The sequence below is a fragment of the Lolium rigidum genome, chromosome 7, assembly GCF_022539505.1.
Source record: "Lolium rigidum isolate FL_2022 chromosome 7, APGP_CSIRO_Lrig_0.1, whole genome shotgun sequence".
Classification (NCBI taxonomy): domain Eukaryota; kingdom Viridiplantae; phylum Streptophyta; class Magnoliopsida; order Poales; family Poaceae; genus Lolium; species Lolium rigidum.
Window position 1 is genome coordinate 33,929,455 of NC_061514.1, and position 19,448 is coordinate 33,948,902.

The following is a 19,448-nucleotide window of genomic DNA, read 5'->3' on the forward strand; positions in this document are numbered from 1 at the left end:
CTTCCAAATTTTCTGATGACTATCAACTGGCATCTCAGGTTGGATTTAAGACGAGATGAATAACGAATAGCGAATAATGAACAGCGAAGCATACAGGCTTATCAGTTTGCATGATATATGTTGAAGAGCTTGAATGATAGACTGTTCGTTCTGGAACGAGCACACTGCACATTTACCTGGGGAACCACGATTTCCTCGTAAGTAACCCAGCGATATATGTTGCATGTGTAGAAATATGTGCTTACCAAGGTGTGCATGAATCAGTAAGTACAATCAACAATTTTGACCCTTAGCTTGTTTGTTGCTAGCAGGCTGCATTGATCAGCAAGCTCCTTTGTGCATTCTTTGAGTTCCAGTTCTTCCAGCGAGTGCGGGAGACCTGATTCCGGCAGCCTTGTGATGCCCTGACAATAGGATATCCTCAACCACTTGAGGGAAGGAAGGAGGTACAACCCCGCAGGAAGATCTTGGAAATCAGACCAACAAAAAAATTCGAGCAGTTGCAGGGACTTAAGGAGCACAAGGGATCTACCTTGCTCCTCTGTTAGCACCATGTATCCAAGTGTTAGGCATTGGAGGGAGGTGAGGCGCTCGCAGAATGAGTTGGTAAGAACAGATGGGTCATCGATCTTAAGCGATTCCAGCCGAGAGCATAGTTCATAGCCCTGACTTGAAAAGCACTCCAACAATGGAGGCAAGCCATGACAGAAGGATAATGCCAAATGCCTGAGGCTGCCAAGGGATTGCAAGCCCTCTAGTACACTGAGCGATGCACAGGCTTCAATTGTTAGTTCTTCCAGTGCCGTGCATGAGTGTAGCTGTAGATTTTCCAAACCTTCGTTGAGCTGTATACATAACTTTTTAAGGCTGGTGAGATCACCCGGAAAGCATGGTTGCAGCGTAGTTCTTTTGGAACAGTCTTGAGAAATCTCAGACTCTTCCAGTGATGCCTCAAAATCTTCAAGTGATGTCGGGAGGATCCATCTTCCGTCTGCCTGGTCATTATTTCCGCCTTTATGCACCGAAGACGAGAACAGCTTGGGGCATCCCCGAACGTTTAACTCCTGAAGAGAGGTGAAACCAGAAAAGCCTTCTTCCCTCCAGTTAAATGTTAGACGAGGGCACCACTTAATAGTTATCTTCTTGAGAGAGGAGATGAGATTTACTGGAAGAATGTGCATGAGACCGTCTTGAGCTAACCCTGTCAATGTGTCATCTTGCTCTGTTGACGACGACTCTCCCTCTTCTATCGAAAATAAGTTCAGTAATTCCAATTCCTCTAGGTCCGGGGCATGTCGCAACAACAGAGATAGCCACTTCCCTGCTATTCCACATGATGTGATACTAAGACTTTCAAGACACGGGAAGGCCCTGCAATTCACAGCTGACATATCTTCAAGGGTATGCTGTGGCATCAAATCTAAAGAGAAAAGTTGTTCGCACGTGCTTATTTCCAAACTTTTCAAAGAGACGAGATGACTAAAACCTTTCAGCGAGAAATAAGTTAGATTCCGCAAACCCATTATTATCATCGATTTGAGGTTTATCAGATTATGGAAGGCCAAAAATTTGTCATCCAGTATCCTCAACTCATCAGAAGATTCATCAGTATAATTGCATCCATCCTCTTCCTCATCAATATACCCAATATGTAACTGTCCACTGGATGACCCCTTCATACTCGGAAGTGTTGAAACTCCACTGATACGTAAAACAGAAACGGTGACTGCAGGTGGAAGAGGCTTCAACACTTTCAGTTCAGGGCAATCACGCAGAATTAATTTTCTAAGACAAGGCAACCATGACCTCCGCCTGCTGTCGGAATTATCATCGTTCTCAAACAGATCAAACTCCTTCAGTGAATGGCACTCCTCGATCTGCAGTGCTGTTAATCTAGAGTTCATACCCTCCACGGAAGTGCACAAACATCTCTCCAACTTTGGCATTTCAAGTAAAACTAGCTCCTCTAGTGATGGAACCAATATTTCTATTACTTTCTGCAGGTTACTCAGTACCAGTGCTTTTAGATTGGGAAACCTTTCAAAAGATGGAAGCATTTGCCACTCTCCACAACCGTATAGATGAATTGTCAGCAAGGAGGTAACTGAGATATTGCTGTCAAGCCCAGTTGGTGAGGTAGCATCACTGTACCCAGATATCTGGAGGGTCATTATGTGCCGACGTGGTTCAAGACCCCCAAGCACCTCTCCTGCTGTGCCCATACAAGGCTCAGAACTTGAGCCGCATTCCTCCATTGCCATTGGCAAGAGCTCCACGCCTATTCCCGTTGAAGATCCCTTCCAGGATAAGTGCAGTTTCTCCAAGAGCTCGTTTTTTTTCAGTACTGCCTCATAAACCTCCTTCATATTTTTGACATTATCTAGCTGATGCACTGAATCTTGTACAAACTGGCTAATGGTTTGGGATCGTGTCATCTCAAAGCCACTAGAAATTTTGAACTTAAAACCATGTAGCTCGTCAAATGATGTCATGCTATCAATGGTAGCAATGGCAGAGTATACTCCTTTGTGCACAACAAGATGTCGGAGGCTAACAAGATTGTCAATACCATCAGGTATAATAGGATCAGTGTATGAGCCGACGTTTAATACTTGAAGATGGTACAGCTTACTCAAAACTTGAGGAAGAGCCCCATCCACCTCATCATACCCACGTTTCAGAATATCAGAAGATGCTGCAGACATCTGCAGCACACGTACATTATGTGCCTTTCGAAATATTTCTTGGAACAGTTGTAAGAAGAAAGAGTCATAGTGCCCAAGTAACACCAATGTCCTCAACTTGCTAACTGATGTAATTGCATTTCTCAGATTTTCTTCAAACTCCCCATGCCTATCTTTGTTGTACGAAGATCCAGTAACTATCGACAAATGCCGTAGAGTTTGAGACATTTTGTTGCGCTGCAAACCACATATACTTGCACAGTCATCCCTTGAAACCATCATAGCAAAATCATGCATGATTCCGCACACGGCATATAGAGCTTGACTACCTAGATAGGGTTCTTCTCTTTCAACTTCTTGAAGGAAGCCCAGGTTGACCAAATCAATCAGATAGCTCCATCCTATCCCCTCCAGACTCTGACTAGAGTTGTTATACTTCACAAATCTCTGTGCTATCCAAAAACTGACCAACTCCTCACCAAGAAATTGATAACTGTCAGGGAATATAGCGCAATACGAGAAACACTGTTGTAAATGGTAGGGAAGTTGATCATAGCTAAGCTTCAGAGCAGACATGATTCCTCTACTGAGCTGCATGGATTTCCAGTCGTCGTTCTCTAGAATGTTTGTCCAGTAACCAATGTTAAGTTTCTTCCTTAATAGTTCTCCTGTAGATACAGCTGCTAATGGGTTGCCCTTTAACTTGCCAGCTATTTTCTGCCCGATGATACTTATACTTTGATGCTCCTCATGGTTCTCATAACCAAATGCACATGATTTGAACAATAACCAAAAGTCATCATTTGCCAGAGCATCTAACTTGACTGGTTTGATGGTGCCTAACCTTTTCGCAACAATCATATTTCTAGTTGTCACTAGAATCACATTACCCTTCGCATGAGTCGATACCAGAGGAACCAGCATTTTGCCCCATTGGATATCGTTCTTGTCATCCCATACATTATCTAAAATAAGTAGAAGTCTCTTTGAGTTGGCATGATTCTTCAAGATCTCCTGAAGCTTCGCAAAACAGTTTGTTTCTCCATGCCTTTCTCGAGAAATAGAGTCTAATATCTCTCTTGTCAGACTCACTTCGTCAAAGTTGTGAGACACACAAACCCATACCCTGTGGTCAAATTGAGCTTCTACATCTGGATCATTGTATACAAGTTGAGCAAGAGTTGTTTTCCCAACACCTGCAATGCCTACGATAGGCAGAACAACTACACCATCATATCTTTCGTCTGTTATCATCTTTATAATGGAGTCCTTTTCTGCAACTCTTCCATACACTTTTCTTGGAACAAGACTCGATGTCCTTAGTTGCTGATCTAAGGATATACTCCGATGGTGATTTGAATTGGAAGCTAAGTCTAATCCATGTAGCTTGAGAGCCTCACTCACTTCCTCTCGGATTTCTTGTAACTGACTAGTATATTTTCGTATCCTATTTGATAATGTAGCCTTGTCCCAAGGGTTGTGTGTATTACATGCAGTGGTTTGTGCTAACTCATCCACTCTCCTTCGTTTTCTGGTGGATGAATCACCAATTACAGTAGGTGTTGCATTTGCAGTAGCATCAGTGCTACAGTAAGAAAAAGAAGACGTGAATTGTCTATTAGAATTACCACAATGGGACGGTTTATTAAACCAATTACAGTAGGGTAAGAAGGATAAGCATGATATAACCAGGTTCATGCCCCCCTCAACAGGTAAAAAGGCTATACATCATGTCTTCTGATCTTTATTGCCCCCCGATGGATTAAGAAGGTGGGTAAAAAATAATCTAGATATGATCCAAACTAGCAATGGCGGCGAAAAACCTCGACAATAGGGTTGAAAACTAAACGGAAACTTTTTGACCATTTTCCGAGAAAAAAAGGAAACGGGCAGAAAAAAGGGATACACAAAAGAAACGAAAACGAAATACTCCAAACAAGAATGGAAGAGAAAATGGAGGAGCCTTCCAGAATACCGTAACAAATAAGAAAACTATCCAACCAGGCCTAAATATTGAATAATACTTCGAGTTGGTGATTTCTTTTGCCATCAGATCATTCAATACATGAAATCAGGGCCCACATCACACTTGCAACAGACCACACTAGTATAGAGCGATACTATAGATACCGGGGCTCCTATATCCCGCCTTAAGCGGGCGCGATGCTCCATCCCACCTCGAGCCCTCTAGCCATGGGCCGCGCCTAATGCGGCCCAATAACAGGTAAGGATTCTCTTTATTTTCTTCTTCTTTCTGTTTAGATTTAAATACTATTTAAATTTGAAAAAAAATTAAATCTGAAAAAGTTCAAACACAAAAATAGTTGAGAATAAGATAATTCAAATTTTGAAAAATATTGATATCCGAAAAAATATTCTAAATTGAAAAAAGTTCAAAACTTTAAAACGTTAAAAAAACTGAAACCCGGAAAAAATTAAACTTGAAAAAGTTCAAAATTGATTTTTTTTCAAACTTAAAAATGTTCAAACTTAAAAAATTGTTCAAAGTTGAAAAATGTTCAAAATTTTAAAAAGTTGAAAAAACTCAAGTCTAGAAAAAAGTTTAAACTTAAAAAAATCAAAATTGAAAATTGTTCAATTTTAAAAAATTCAAAAGAACTCATGGAAAAGGCTGAAAAGCGAGCAAAAAACCGAATTAAAACAAAAAAACCGGCAAAAACAGTAGAAAACCGGAATAACCTGTTCAACCCAAAAAAACAGATGTGGCCCCGCGCTGATAGGCCTGGCCCAACCGTTATTCACCTCAGGCGGCCCCGATTATCGGGGCCCAAGTGAGCGGCGTGAATAGGAACCGACATAGATACCTGCTATGGCAACAACAACGAGACATGCCATAGTTAATGAAACGTATCTACGTGTGGCCATAGGGTTGCGTGCAATGGGCCACCGTCGAGCCAGCCGCATTCGCAACGGTAATATATATTGACCGTTACCAACAAGTTTGTCAATGGTTCTTCAAGAATCTCCGTTGCAGACATGGGCTCATCACAAACAAAAATATCTGAAAGCTCCTGATGTGGGCATAACCCTTCGGGTACTCAACATTGCTATACCCGATACAGATTATCAAGATGGACCAGCACAAGGACTCGACAATACTGGACCAGCACGCGTCTCAACTTGGACTACATGGAAAGAAGACTCCAATACGAATCCTACTAGGACTCTTGTAAAACCTAGCTTGGCTGATATATAAAGTCAGGCAGGAGCACCTCTTAGACACAATCAGAAACATAAATCTTAGAGGCGACACGCCTAGACATCGCAACCCGCAGATTAGAACTAGACTAGATACAATAGCTCCGCCTATGGCGGCCCCCTGTACACATATATTCATATAGTGGATTGCTAGCATGACGTAGCGATCCTCCACCGCGGGGACGTGAACCTGGGTACGTCGTGTCTTCCCTCGCTCCCGGAACTTCCATCGTCGCCTTTCTCTAAAACCCAAGCCCCTCATGGTGGGCATTGCCGAGTAACCGCCTCGTCAATTGGCGCCGTCTGTGGGAAGTGCGGCGACTGGATTTTGTCATCCGGGCGGGATCCTTCATCGACATCTGCGACGAGATCTTCATCGGCTTCTTCACCCGCGCCGACCTGTTCAACACCATCATCATAATTGTTCCGTTTAATCATATCTACGGCCAGATGGCATTTAATCGGCTGCATCGTCACCAGCGAGGGCGGCCGTTTTCTGGACTCTCCGGCCAAAATAGTCCGTGTGTAGCGGCGCAGTGCATCTATCGGTCAAATTTATGCATCGGCTTCATCCAGCACTCTCGAAGATACGTAGCGCGCTCAATCGATATCAAGGTGTTGGGATCCATCTACGTAGAAAGCACAACATGTTGTTTGCGTCCAGTACACTGAACGAACATGAGGCAAGGACGGGAATCTGCGAAAGAAAAAAAAAAGCGTTGGAAGCATCAAGCTGCCGTGAGCTGTCATCTGATTTGGAGGCACTATCCACCGCATGCAATCATGACAAGAGAAGTAAAAGGCGTTGCAAGATCACGAGGGGCAACCATGCTTGGCGATTTCAGCTCTGCTCACGAGTACTTTGACGGCATGCGGCCAAAGCAGATTTTCGTAACATGACTTATTCTGGCTCGAATTCTATCGGCTCCAAGCAATCAAGGCAGCACTATTCTTCTACACAGGAATTGAACAATGATGAGTTCGAGAAGAGCACGTTTCGTGCTGGCGTAAGCTCACGAAGAGGCGTGACACGACACTAAATTGCAAATTTGCTGGCATGCACCCGTCATGATGAACTTCCAGCAAGACCCGTCAACGTGAACGTCCGTTGTGAATTCACCGATCGCGCATCCGCTGCTTTAGAGGATTCGCGTATTTGCGCCGCTCATCCGATACAATAACCAGCTTCGACTGCTCTGCTCGGTTGATCGCGCCCGCCATCATGCGCTCGGAGCTCGCTTCTTGTGGACCCGACATTGCGGACTCGATATACTCGGGTGTTCGCCAGTCGTGGATCCGCCGTATCAACTACGTCTTCTTCATCGGCCACGTCAGCCAGGCGCCGCATGGGCTTTCTTTGATGGCGCAATTATTTCGACTGCGCCCGCCGGCATGGACTTTCTTTGATGGCGCAATTATTTCGACTGCGCCCGCCGGTATGGACTTTCTTTGATGGCGCAATTATTTCGACTGCGCCCGCCGCATGGACTATCTTTGGTGGCGCAATTATTTCGGCTGCATGGACTATCTTTGGTGGCACAACTATTTCGACTGCGCCCGTCACATCAAATATTGAATTACTTCGACTGCGTCCGCAATGCGACCTTCTTCCACATTGGCCTCGCCATAGCCGATGGAATTATCTTCTTCGGCTCTGGATATATCTTCTCCCGATGTGCTCCCGGGTCAATGGCTTCATCATCTATGATTACTCGATGGACTTATCTTCTTCGGCTCTGGATATATCTTCTCCCGATGTGCTCCCGGGTCAATGGCTTCATCATCTATGATTACTCGATGGAATTATTTTCTTCGGCTCTGGATATATCTTCTCCCGATGTGCTCCCGGGTCAATGGCTTCATCATCTATGATTACTCGATGGAATTATTTTCTTCGGCTCTGGATATATCTTCTCCCGATGTGCTCCCGGGTCAATGGCTTCATCATCTATGATTACTCAATGGACTTATCTTCTTCAGCTCTGGATATATCTTCTCCCAATGAACTCCCGGGTCAATGGCTTCATCACCTATGGTTATTAATGGATTTATCTCCTACGGCTATATAATATTGATCCGATATACTATCGGGTCAATGGATTCATCATCTGAAATATTCAATGGATATCATCTTATATAATATTGACCCGATGCGCTCCCATCGGGAGCGCTGGAATTACTCGGGGGCTCTTGGATTATCTTCGAACTATTGAGCACTGGAATTCAAATAAATATGAAGACTCCTTACACTATTACTCCCATCAGGAGCGCCGGTGCACTGGAATTACTTGGGGACTCTTTGAAGATCTCCGGCTATTTTTACTACTCCCGACGGGAGCACTGGTTTATTGAAATTCAAGAAGACATGAAGATCTCCAACTATTTTTACTACTCCCATCGGGAGCACTGGTTCGCTGGAATTTGAAGACTCTTTATACCTGAAGTTATCATCTAAAAAAGCCTCTGAAATTACGAGCGCTGCAATAGATGGTAATCAACGGGACTTTCACCCTCTGCCAAGCCTCTGAAATTACGAGTGCTATGAGGCAAAATCAACGGGACTTTCACCCTCTGCTAGAAAAGCCTCTGAAATTACGAGCGCTGCAGATAGCAAGGGTAAGCATATATACACTTACAATAAGACCCATGACCGGTACTTTAAACTACAGAAGTACTTAAGAGCGACGGAGTTATCGGCAGACACAGTTCCTTCGATTCGTTCGGGGGCTATCGCCAAAACATACTTCATCGGTTGAGCAAAGTTGCACATACGACAGGTTCATCAAACCTGCAACATGAGTTGATCACTCAAAGAAATTGCTCCCGATAACTCTCATATAAATATCCTTTTGCTAAAGCCTCAAGATTGCGAGAGTGCTGCGGATAGCAAGGATACACAATTATATACTTACAAACAAGGCCCATGCCGGTACTTTAAACTACAGAAGTACTAAAGAGTGACGGAGTCGACGGCAGGCACAGTCCTTTCGATTTAATTCAAGGGCTGCCGCCCAAACATACATCATCGAATGAAGCGAAGTTGCCCATTACTACGGGTTCAGCGAACCTGCAACAAGAGCTGAACACTCAAAGATTCGCCTCCGATAAACTTACAGACCATGGCATCAATGATGCTCAAGGTGCATTAAGAATTACCCCTTGAAACAAACAACAATGTGTCAACGGCACCTGAAGAAAATTGTAACATTGGGTTGCTCAACTTGAGTCTACACACGGTTGCAAGCATCCGTGCTTAGACTCGGGGGCTACTCCCATCGGGAGCGCTAGATGCGCACCCGATAAAATTATCGACTCCTCCGGAATATCATCTAAATTATCGACTCCTATCGGGACATCTTCTGAATTATCGCCTTCTCCGGGATATCATCTGAATTATCGACTCCTCCGGAATATCATCTGAATTATCGACTCCTCCGAAATATCATCTGAATTATCACCTCCTCCGGAATATCATCTGAATCATCGAGTCCTATCGGGACATCATCCAAATCGTCGACTCCTCTATCTATGATATCATCAAAATCATCACCATCTTCTTGGAACTCGAGGAAATCTACGGTATTCGACTGAGCATTTTTAACACCCTATACATGACTATTTCATATTCATTTACAGGCTCGGGGGCTACTCCCATCGGGAGCGCTGGTCGCGCACCCGATAAAAAAAATAGCAGCTTCGTCGACAAAGAAGAATAAACCAGAAGACGTCGGCATCAACATCAACATCTTCGAGTAGTACAATTTGAGTCTATGTGCGGCTGCAAGCACCCGCCCATAGATTCGGGGGCTACTCCCATTGGGAGCGCTTCGCCCACCCGACAGAAAGCAACTTCGACACTACATCAAGCACAAGATTCAACATTCAAGAGATGATCAAAACATTCGAACGATGACAACTTTAGTCTTTGCCCGAAGCCTCACTTCGGCCAGACACTCGGGGGCTACTGATGTGGGCATAACCCTTTGGGTACTCAACATTGCCATACCCGATACAGATTATCAAGATGGACCAGCACAAGGACTCGACAAGACTAGACCAGCACGCGTCTCAACTTGGACTACAAGGAAAGAAGACTCCAATACGAATCCTACTAGGACTCTTGTAAAACCTAGCTTGGCTGATATATAAAGTCAGGCAGGAGCACCCCTTAGACACAATCAGAAACATAAATCTTAGAGGCGACACGCCTAGACATCGCAACCCGCAGATTAGAACTAGACTAGATACAATAGCCCCGCCTATAGCGGCCCCCTGTACACATATATTCATATAGTGGATTGTTAGCAGGACGTAGCGATCCTCCACCGCGGGGACGTGAACCTGGGTACGTCGTGTCTTCCCTCGCTCCCGGAACTTCCATCATCGCCTTTCTCTAAAACCCAAGCCCCTCATGGTGGGCATTGCCAAGGAACCGCCTCGTCAGCTCCCTTGCCAAGTTTAGTAGTCCAGAAAGCCACATCATGCCTTTATAAAATCTCCACTCCCGTCTATCTAAGTCACCCTAACCCTAGCCGCACTAAACGGGATTATCAGGCGCTCACATGATGCTCCCTAGGGCGACACCGGGGCTAACCCTAGCCGCCACCAAAAGCTCATCCCCGGGGTAGATCCTCGCTGCCGCTGGCCTTGTCTGCGCTGGTGGGCCCTAGTGCGGAAGGAGCTGGGGCGAGATCGTGGTGATGGCATTCATGTGCGGCTCGGGCAGCGTGAGCACTTCGGTCGAGCGCGGTGGCCGGGGCGGAGTCCTCTGGTCGAGGCAGCGGTGCTGGTATTCTTCCTCGACGATGCATTTCGGTGCGATCATGCGGAAGGAGCGTTGTTGTGATCTTGATCCACCGCCCTCTTTCTGCCGGCCTTGTTCCGGTGGGTCTGAAAAGTTTGAAAGAACTTTAACTTCTGTTGACTTTGTCGTTTATGAGGCTGATAAGTATGTTTACTATCGCCATGGTAGGGGGCGAAGGAGTGGTAGGGGGCGAAGGAGTTATACTATGTTTGTATGTGGATGATATCCCGATCTTTGATACAAACATGAATGTAATAAACGAAGTCAAGTCTTTCTTGTCAAAGAGCTTTGATATGAAAGATCTGGGAGAAGCTGATGTGATTCTGAACATTAAGCTCCTTAAGGACGAGGGTGGGTTTACTTTAACGCAATCTCATTATGTTGAGAAGATCTTGAGCCGGTTCGGCTATATTGATAGCAAGTCTTTTCCAACACCTTATGATCCCAGTGTGATATTAATCAAGAACCGGAAGGATGCCATAGATCAATTGAGATATTCTCCGATCATTGGCTTACTCATGTACTTAGCGAGCACAACTAGACCCGACAACTCTTTTGATGTAAGCAAGTTAAGTAGGTTCATGTCAAACCAGGGTACTGATCATTGGCATGCACTTGATAGGGTAATGCGCTATCAATGTGGTACAATAAGTTACGTGATTCACTATTCAGGGCACCTAGCTGTGCTTGAGGGATATAGTGATTCGAATTGGATCTCTGATGTACATGATCTCTAAGCCACTAGTGGGTACGTATTTACATTTGGATGTGGCGCAGTGTCATGGAGATCTTACAAATAAACCATATTGACGAGGTCAACTATAAAAGCAGAACTTACTGCTTTAGACAGAACCACTGTTGAATCAGAATGGCTGAGTGAGCTCTTGATGGACTTCGCCTGTGGTTGAAAAACCTATTTCGGCAATCATTTTGAATTGAGACAATCAAACAGTAATTATCAAAGTGAATGATTCTAAGGATAATGTGAAGTCATGAAGACACGTAAAGAGACGTTTGAAGTCTGTTAGAAAATTGCGAAACTTCGGAGTAATAACTGTTACATATATTTAAATAGATAAAAACCAGGCAGATCCCTTTACGAAGGGACTATCACATAATGTGATAGAAAGTGCATCGAGAGAGATGGGTTTGAGACCCATAGATGTTACACCATAATAGTAACCCAACCTTTGTGATTGGAGATCCCCTGAATTAGGACCTAGAAAAAACAAGCTAGTTGTTTAATTGAGGAGTGTATTCTGTAACCCTCTCTATGTGAAGATGCATAACTCTCAATGGTTGTAAGGCAGGTTGGCAACATGCCTTAATATGTTTCTATTGGCTATTATAACAAAAATGCTGTCCTATAGAGCATTTCTGAAAGAACACACCTATATGAGTTCGATTGTTAAACGTCGCAATATATGAGATTTGGATGATCTCTTTTAAACTCATGAAGAGACCAGGAAGTATGACGTATATGCTTCACCCACGGGGTAGGCTACTCGCAGCCATATAGTGGTTATGAATTTCAGTGAAACATGTTCACGCAAAACTTGCAATTCAAGGCTTAGTCCATTGTTCAAGTGTGAATGGATGTAGCTTAAAGCTCTAGGCAAAAGTTTAACTTAAGAGTCTCTGTAGAAACACTGGTATATAAACAAGCAACGATTATTGGTAAATCTCTAAATGGGCATTTAAGATCTGGTGGGGATTGTTAAAATATTGGGCCCATATAAAGTGACCCATATTAGATTTTAGATTTTCCTATAAATCACAATGCCCACATATGTGGTAGCCCATGTGAGTTTGAGCCCAAGTTGTTGGCAGCTCACAAGGGAGTCGCAAGATGTGAAAAGTTTAGTCCCACATGGAAAGTTGGGAGGAAGTTAGACCACCTTATAAGGTGGGTTGTTCCACCACTAGTAAGTGAGTGAGAATAGAAGTGGTACACGCACGCTCCTCCTCCTCCTCCTCGCTCACTCGTCTCAACTTTCCTTTCTTTTTGCAGTTTAGGAAATGAATAGAGTCTTAGACGGACGCGTCGCAGTTAATTAGTTCGGGTCACTCCCGGATCGTGGGCTATCTGTAACCGACTAGAAACGTGCGACGTGGACGTGGCCCATATTGCCTAGAGTTTCCTAAGCCTATATAATCTTTTGGCTGGCTGCCGTAGAAACACATCAGATACATGGGTTAGGGTTTTACCACCTCTCTTTGCTTGCGCCGCCAACGTAGCCTACTCCATCCCGCCCGCCGGCATGCACCGACGAACGGGAGAGCAGATCTTCGGAACCACTCGCCTTTGTGATCCTGTATGGGAGATGGTGAATTAGGTTTTTTGGAAGCGCTCTACGCGACTGCTCACGCTCTTCATCACGGGTCATCTTCCGTCCAAGTCGGACGGTGCTGCCTACCGTCATCTTCAACGCCGTCTACTTCGACCCGTCTTCACCAACATTATCATCAACAACGTTACCGCTACGACGACAACTGTCGCACCTCGACCTGAACGGTACGTCACGTGATGACAACATATTTACTTGACTCTGAAATCTAACTCGTGTATCAGATAAAATATATATACCCTTCAAGGAAAATTAGTGCTTGCTAATTGCAATAGGGAAAATTAGTGCTTGCTAATTGCAATAGGGAAAATTAGTGCTTGCTAATCTTCCATTGAAATAAGATTTTGGGAGAATGGAAGTTGTGGCAAAACTTATTTACTTGACTCTGAAATCTAAAACAGCTCAATACCCCTCAGAAAGAAACGGTTCTCTATAAACTCAATGATATGTGGTATACATATCAATTTTATTTCCGATACAATCACTCCTCATTTTTAAATATGAAATACTAGGCATAAGATGGTTGAGCGTCTCATGTAATTTTGCAAAAAATGCTTACCCTGCTAAGTTTCCCATATCAAGCAAGTTAGAATTATTCCTGTGATGTTTTGGGTAACTAATGCTCCATTACTATGGTATATCAAACATTATAATTATTGTGTTAGCCTAACCTATCTGTCAAATATATCATTTGCAACATCTGGGGATAATTACTCTTTTCACACAATTTATACACAGTCTATGATGTCTGTACTCTATCAATAATTTTGCATGCCTCCTAACTTTAATGTCTGCATACTTCTTTTATATTTTCTCGCAGCAACACGCGTATTATTATTGAGTTTCCTATTTATTTAATGCCTCAACTTTGTGATTTCGCTTTGTGCTGAAGAAACTAAACAAGGGATCAATGGCGCAGTACATGAACCATCCTCGGCATCAAACCCTTAGGGTATCCATGCCAATGACCCTAGGTGTCACTAGCCCTTCACTCTGTGGCCCTGAAGTAGTAGGGGTTTCCCCAACCCCTGAACGACCTTGTCTACCCCGTCGACCATCTCGGTCCTCCACACTGACGTGTCCTTGCACTGCCATCTCTTTGCTTGGCCGCCATCGGAGGAGATGCCTAAGAAGTAGCCAAAATGTGATGGGGCCGCTTCTTGCAGCCGTTGACGTTGCCCAACTAGACGAGACTGCTGCTCGCCGAGGAACCCCTCCCCAACATCCCCGCTACTCGTGCTGCTAGCTTCAGACCAAGTAAAACACAATAAGTTTAGATGATCTTTTTCACATAGATTATTTGGATGAATTTCTATTACTAATGTAAATTGCTTGTATGAAAAGGACATGAGAAAATACTTTCACAAACGGGGACATAGTTAACAATCACGAATGTCACGGGTCAAGCATAAGTTGGTTGGCTTCAAAGGAAATGAGGAACCAGGTCCAAAAGGTGATGGGAGTGCTGATGATCTGGCAGGAAGTATATATTCTCCCTCCGGTCTTTTTTAATTGACTCGAATTTAGTACAATTTTTTTATTAATTCAAGTCAATTAAAAAGGACTGGAAGGAGTAGTTCGCTTCCATGAGAATATAAAACATAAGCTACATGAGCAGCGGAAGTGGTATGGAAGTGCGATGATAAATTCAAAAAGATAAGATAGCTTCCTTTTATGATGAGGGAAGACACCAAAGGAGCGGAGCACCTCGGTCGCACGAGAGTTACAAGAGTGCTGATAATATGGCCAGAAGAAGAGCTCTGTTATGTGGATGCCGAGTTGTTACTTTTATGTGCGAGGAACTTCTGATGTGAGATATAGTAATTATAATGTGCGGTGATGAATTTCTAATGATCGCCGTGTCCTGCATGTTGGATCCTCTACTATTCTATGCTCCATCTATCCAACCGGTTTCAGAACCGCATCTAGTAAGACAGGTTACTAGATCTTGTTTGCTGGAGACGGTGGACAAAACCAACGGGGTGAAACTGGCTTATAGACTGTTTCTAGCCTAGCTGCAAAACGAGACTTGGCCCGAGAATGACGAGCTTTTTGCCAGCTTAATTCGAGAGGCTTGGCTCTCATCCACCCTTACTTGGGAGAGCTTGGACCTGGGTGTATAGGTGTTAGGACCTAAACGAGTGGTAAATTCTCTGTAGATTCTAAATAGAGTAATAATCCAACCTATTAAATAGATTTTTAATAACAAAAGCATTTAGAAGATGAAGAAACCTTTGAAGACGAAGAACAATCTTGTAAAGCGTAAATGGCAGAGAAGTAAAAAAGTATGTCTTTTGTCACCAGGATGAGATAATAAAAAAACATATTCTTCCATTGCCAATTTGTAAGATCTATATGGCCAATCATCTAAATAGGTTATACCTTATACCCGGCACCGTAGAATTCCTAATATTTTCGGCAATTAGCTAAATAGGGTGATCGTAGGTTTTTGGTCGTCTCTTCAACATATGGAGAACCGCGACCTCTTTACACAGGTGTCTACTATTAGTACCTGGTGTACACGCCAAGGTTATAACTACCTTGTATAGATCTATCTCGAGATTATAAGGGATAAGATTCTAAGTTGTTAGCATGTAACAAACCCTAGATTGTAAGCCACGACATGGGTCTCTCCCTGCCTATATTAACACGTAACAACGGCCCTCAACGGGGTACAACGCTTCCCACCCATTGCCTTGTATCTTACATCTACATGGTTGGAGGACACGGCAACGGACTTTATTATCCGACATGGGTGGAAGCATAATCTCAGGATTCAACATCCTCCGCCTCAGGGCATCTCCATCCAGTCCTGGCCCATCCGAAACGGTCCGCGCGGACAGGAGGACAAGCCGCATACGCTGCAACGGTGCGGCACAAACGGACCGACCCATCCGGCGCAACCCATCCGTCCACCAAATTTGGGGAACGGATGTGAATGCGCTGACAGTGCGCGTGTCCTCCCGCGTCTACCGTAGGCCCGCATGGAAGAGACCCGACGACAGAAGGCTGATCGGCGGCAGTAGCCATGGACATTGATGCCGATGGAGCTGGAAGCTGTGCGTGCCTACGCTGGCATTGATGGCCAGGGCTACTTAAACCAACTCTCCGCCTGTCTCTCCTCCCCACTCTCACGGCCAGTGCCATTGCCAGCAAACCATCGCCGATGCAACCACCGACACCACCGCCGATGAAGAAGATGGCCAACGACACCGAGGGAGGCCCCTTGTCACGGAGCCGTCGCCAGACGTCTTCGCCATGTTGATTACCTGCACACTGAAGAAATCTTCTACCGTCTCCAAGGGCGCGTCGGGCCGCAATCCGCTGTGGCGTTGGCACGCTACCAGCCACCGCTGCCACAGGAATGCGACATGCCTATGTGCCTCTACTGGAGCGCCAGAGGCATTGGGAACAAGCCGACCCGTGCCGACACCACGACGTCTCGCTTCCCGATGGCTGGCATCTCAACAAAGCCAGGGTGTCGGGTGTCGGTGCCAACTTAAAACCACGCACTAGAAGACGAGATGTGCCCCCGCATCCAGCGTCTCCCATCGGCGCTGCGGTACGAGTGCGCGTACCAGCGGGCCAATTTCTGCCGCGCTCTTCTGGCGAGGGAGCACGAGGCCCGTCGAGCGATTAGTGAGGTCCGGGACTTCCAGCCTGACAAGGCGTACGACATCCTCGCTGCCGTGGCCAGCGAGGACGAGTAGGAGGAGGACGACAACGACGGCGCACCTCCTGTTGTGGTGAAGCAGAGGCATTTGCCCCCGATGACTACGATGAGGAGGTGGTCATCGCCTCCGCCATCGAGCAATCCAAGGCCGAGGAGGAGGTGAAGTGGACGTTGGACGGCCTGGATAGGGTCGTCCGGCTATGGGCATGGTGGCTGAGCACACAGCCTCTCTTCCACCACCACCACCACCACTACCATCGCACGCGTCGCCGCAAGCCGCTTCGAACGGCCAGATGGTGCCACCTCCTCCACAGTACCTGCCGCCGATGGCTTCACTGCAGTACGTGCCGCACCCCGCTGCAGTAGATGCCATCGTTGATCCCTGAGTGGGCGCAGCAGGGGCCTAGACGCCACCACCGTTCATCGACTTTGTCTCTGACGACGAAGGAGATGGCAGCGCTGGGAATTAGGGCGTAGGTTTTTCCTTTTTTATTTCTTATTTAAATTAATTTTGAATGAATGAAATATTTTTCGAATTTTCTGGTGATTTTAGTTTTCATTTCAATTCAATTAATTTTGTTGTTTGTGGCCAACGGGCCAAAATGGCCAGCGCGGATCGAATGGGTCACGCCACTTTAGACGCTGGCCTAGCAGGCCCCGGATCCAAATTTTGTCTGCGATGCGACCCAAACAAACAGAATCGAACCATTTGGGTTACCATTTTGGGTGGCGCGGGTAGAGATGCTCTTAGGAGCCGATACAGTTTCATGTTGATTTCGTGTATGGTGCGTTGTTTTTTGTACTTGCACTTTTGCTGAGGAACGAGTGCTGTGTTCATCCTAACTGTCAATTGGCCGGATGTAATACTTAAATGTTTTAAGTAATAAAACACTCTTTATCAAAAAAAATATTGGTGTCTTGAAAGTACTTATAGAAGGTCTCGCATTGCTTCCAATATTTAATACGGTTTTGTCGTACTTAGTGCACAGTCAAGTTCTACACCATCCTACTACATCATCCTACTACATCGTGACTCTTGATATGAGTTGTAAGTTGGATTGCAACTAACTTTTTTTTTCAATTCCAATTTTTTTTCACTTACAAGTCGGAAAGCAACTAAGAAAAATGCTTTGAATCGTTTGAATTTTTCATGATTCGTGTTAGTTATGAGTTACAACATGGGTTGCAACTCGAATTTGATGACGTCATCTAGGCAGTAAGTTTTTTTTTTTTGCGATAAATCTAGGCAGTAAGTTAATTGTCAGTCTACCGATAATTAGCCACACCCTATTCAACATTATGTGCGCATATACACGAGATCCCATGGTCGACGGTTGACCGCTCGTCACAAGCAAATCCATACAAACGATTTCTAATATTGTCCCGATCAATGTAAAGAGTAAATTCTCGTAAGTACCTTGAAAGGACTAGTGGATGCGCTCTAGGTTTCTTCGTACAAATCTTGTTGACATGCTTGTTCATAGATGATGTTCCGTTCTTGGTCTTGCATGTGAACTCTTTGGCACAATATCTACACACTGATTTGACAGGCTTTCCGTTATCTTTTTCTGTGATCGTAAAGTGTTCCCATACCACGGATCGTAGTTTGCCAACACTGCTATTCACCGGTGTATCAGCATCGCCAATCGATATGTCATCGACTCGTTCAGCCCCATACACACCTTCGGGCTCGTCCCATGTAACTGTGCCAATCGAATAACGAATCATGGACAAAGAAGAGCAAGGTTTTAAATTTCATCAGATAAGTAGTACCGTAGTAAAACCTAATTTTCGTTTGAAGGACGATAAAATATCGAAACTACTGTAACAATTACACACTTAAACTGGATCTACATACAGTACGCTTACCTCCTTCGATTTGCTGTTGAAGCCTGCAGTAGTCGAGCTCGTCCACAACATCGTCGGTCTCGTAGAGCAGCTCGTTGACACGAGCGAGAGATCGTGCTAGTGTCTTGTTCTCGGCCGCCCTCCCAATCACAGCATCAGCCACTATCTCGACTCGCCTGATCTCCGACTTGAGCATGTCGATGTCATCGCCAAACCCGACTTGTCGAATCCACTCCTCCATCTTGTCCATCAGGAGGGTTGCGAGGATGGTTTGCACCAGCCATGCAATCGAGGCCTCCGGGGAAGTGTCTTTTGCTGCCTCCATCAGATCTGGTAGGAGCAGCTCTCGAGTCAACGCAGGAAGAAGAATTCAGGGTGTGGAAAGGGGAGCAGCGAAGCGGAGAAGACACGAGCCACTAGCATCTCCGTCGAATTAAAAAGAAAAAGGAGCACCGGGGCTCACTGGGCTTTCACAAGAGCGTGGAGACTTGAAAGTGCTTTATACACGCAGTACAGTAGTAATGTTTTCCTTCAAAGAAAGGTGCTTTGTGCCGGTGTAAAGTACGGGCCTGCCCATATTTGAATGCTTAGTGAGAGTTGAGCTTTTTCAACATTTAGAGCATCTTCAGTCTCATCCCTCTCAAAACGTTCCCCAAAACGCTTCAGATTTAGTTTTTGAGGGATATTGTTTCTTCGTGCCGCGTTTGGGGGACGTCGCTGCCCAGCCGCGTTCTCCAAAAACGCCACCTAAACTTGTTCGTGTGTCAATGACGCGTCGGACCCACCACTCCCCGCCTCGCTTCTCGCTCTGTTCGGCTTTCCCGGAGTATTCTCTGTGTAGCGGGGATGGGCTCGGAATGCCGGACAGCGTA

The 19,448-nt window shown here is 45.1% G+C and overlaps 1 protein-coding gene across 1 annotated transcript; it reads right to left on the minus strand.

Annotated features, from left to right (window-relative positions):
* Positions 1 to 260: 260 nt before the first annotated feature.
* On the minus strand, positions 261 to 18,901 carry LOC124671166 (putative disease resistance protein RGA1). The gene is made up of 3 exons (XM_047207579.1): positions 18,598 to 18,901; positions 18,146 to 18,431; positions 261 to 4,269 (listed from the first exon to the last, which is right to left on the minus strand). The coding sequence occupies exons 1-3, from the start codon at positions 18,899 to 18,901 to the stop codon at positions 261 to 263; spliced, it is 4,599 nt and encodes a 1,532-aa protein (XP_047063535.1).
* Between the last annotated feature and the right edge of the window lie 547 nt (positions 18,902 to 19,448).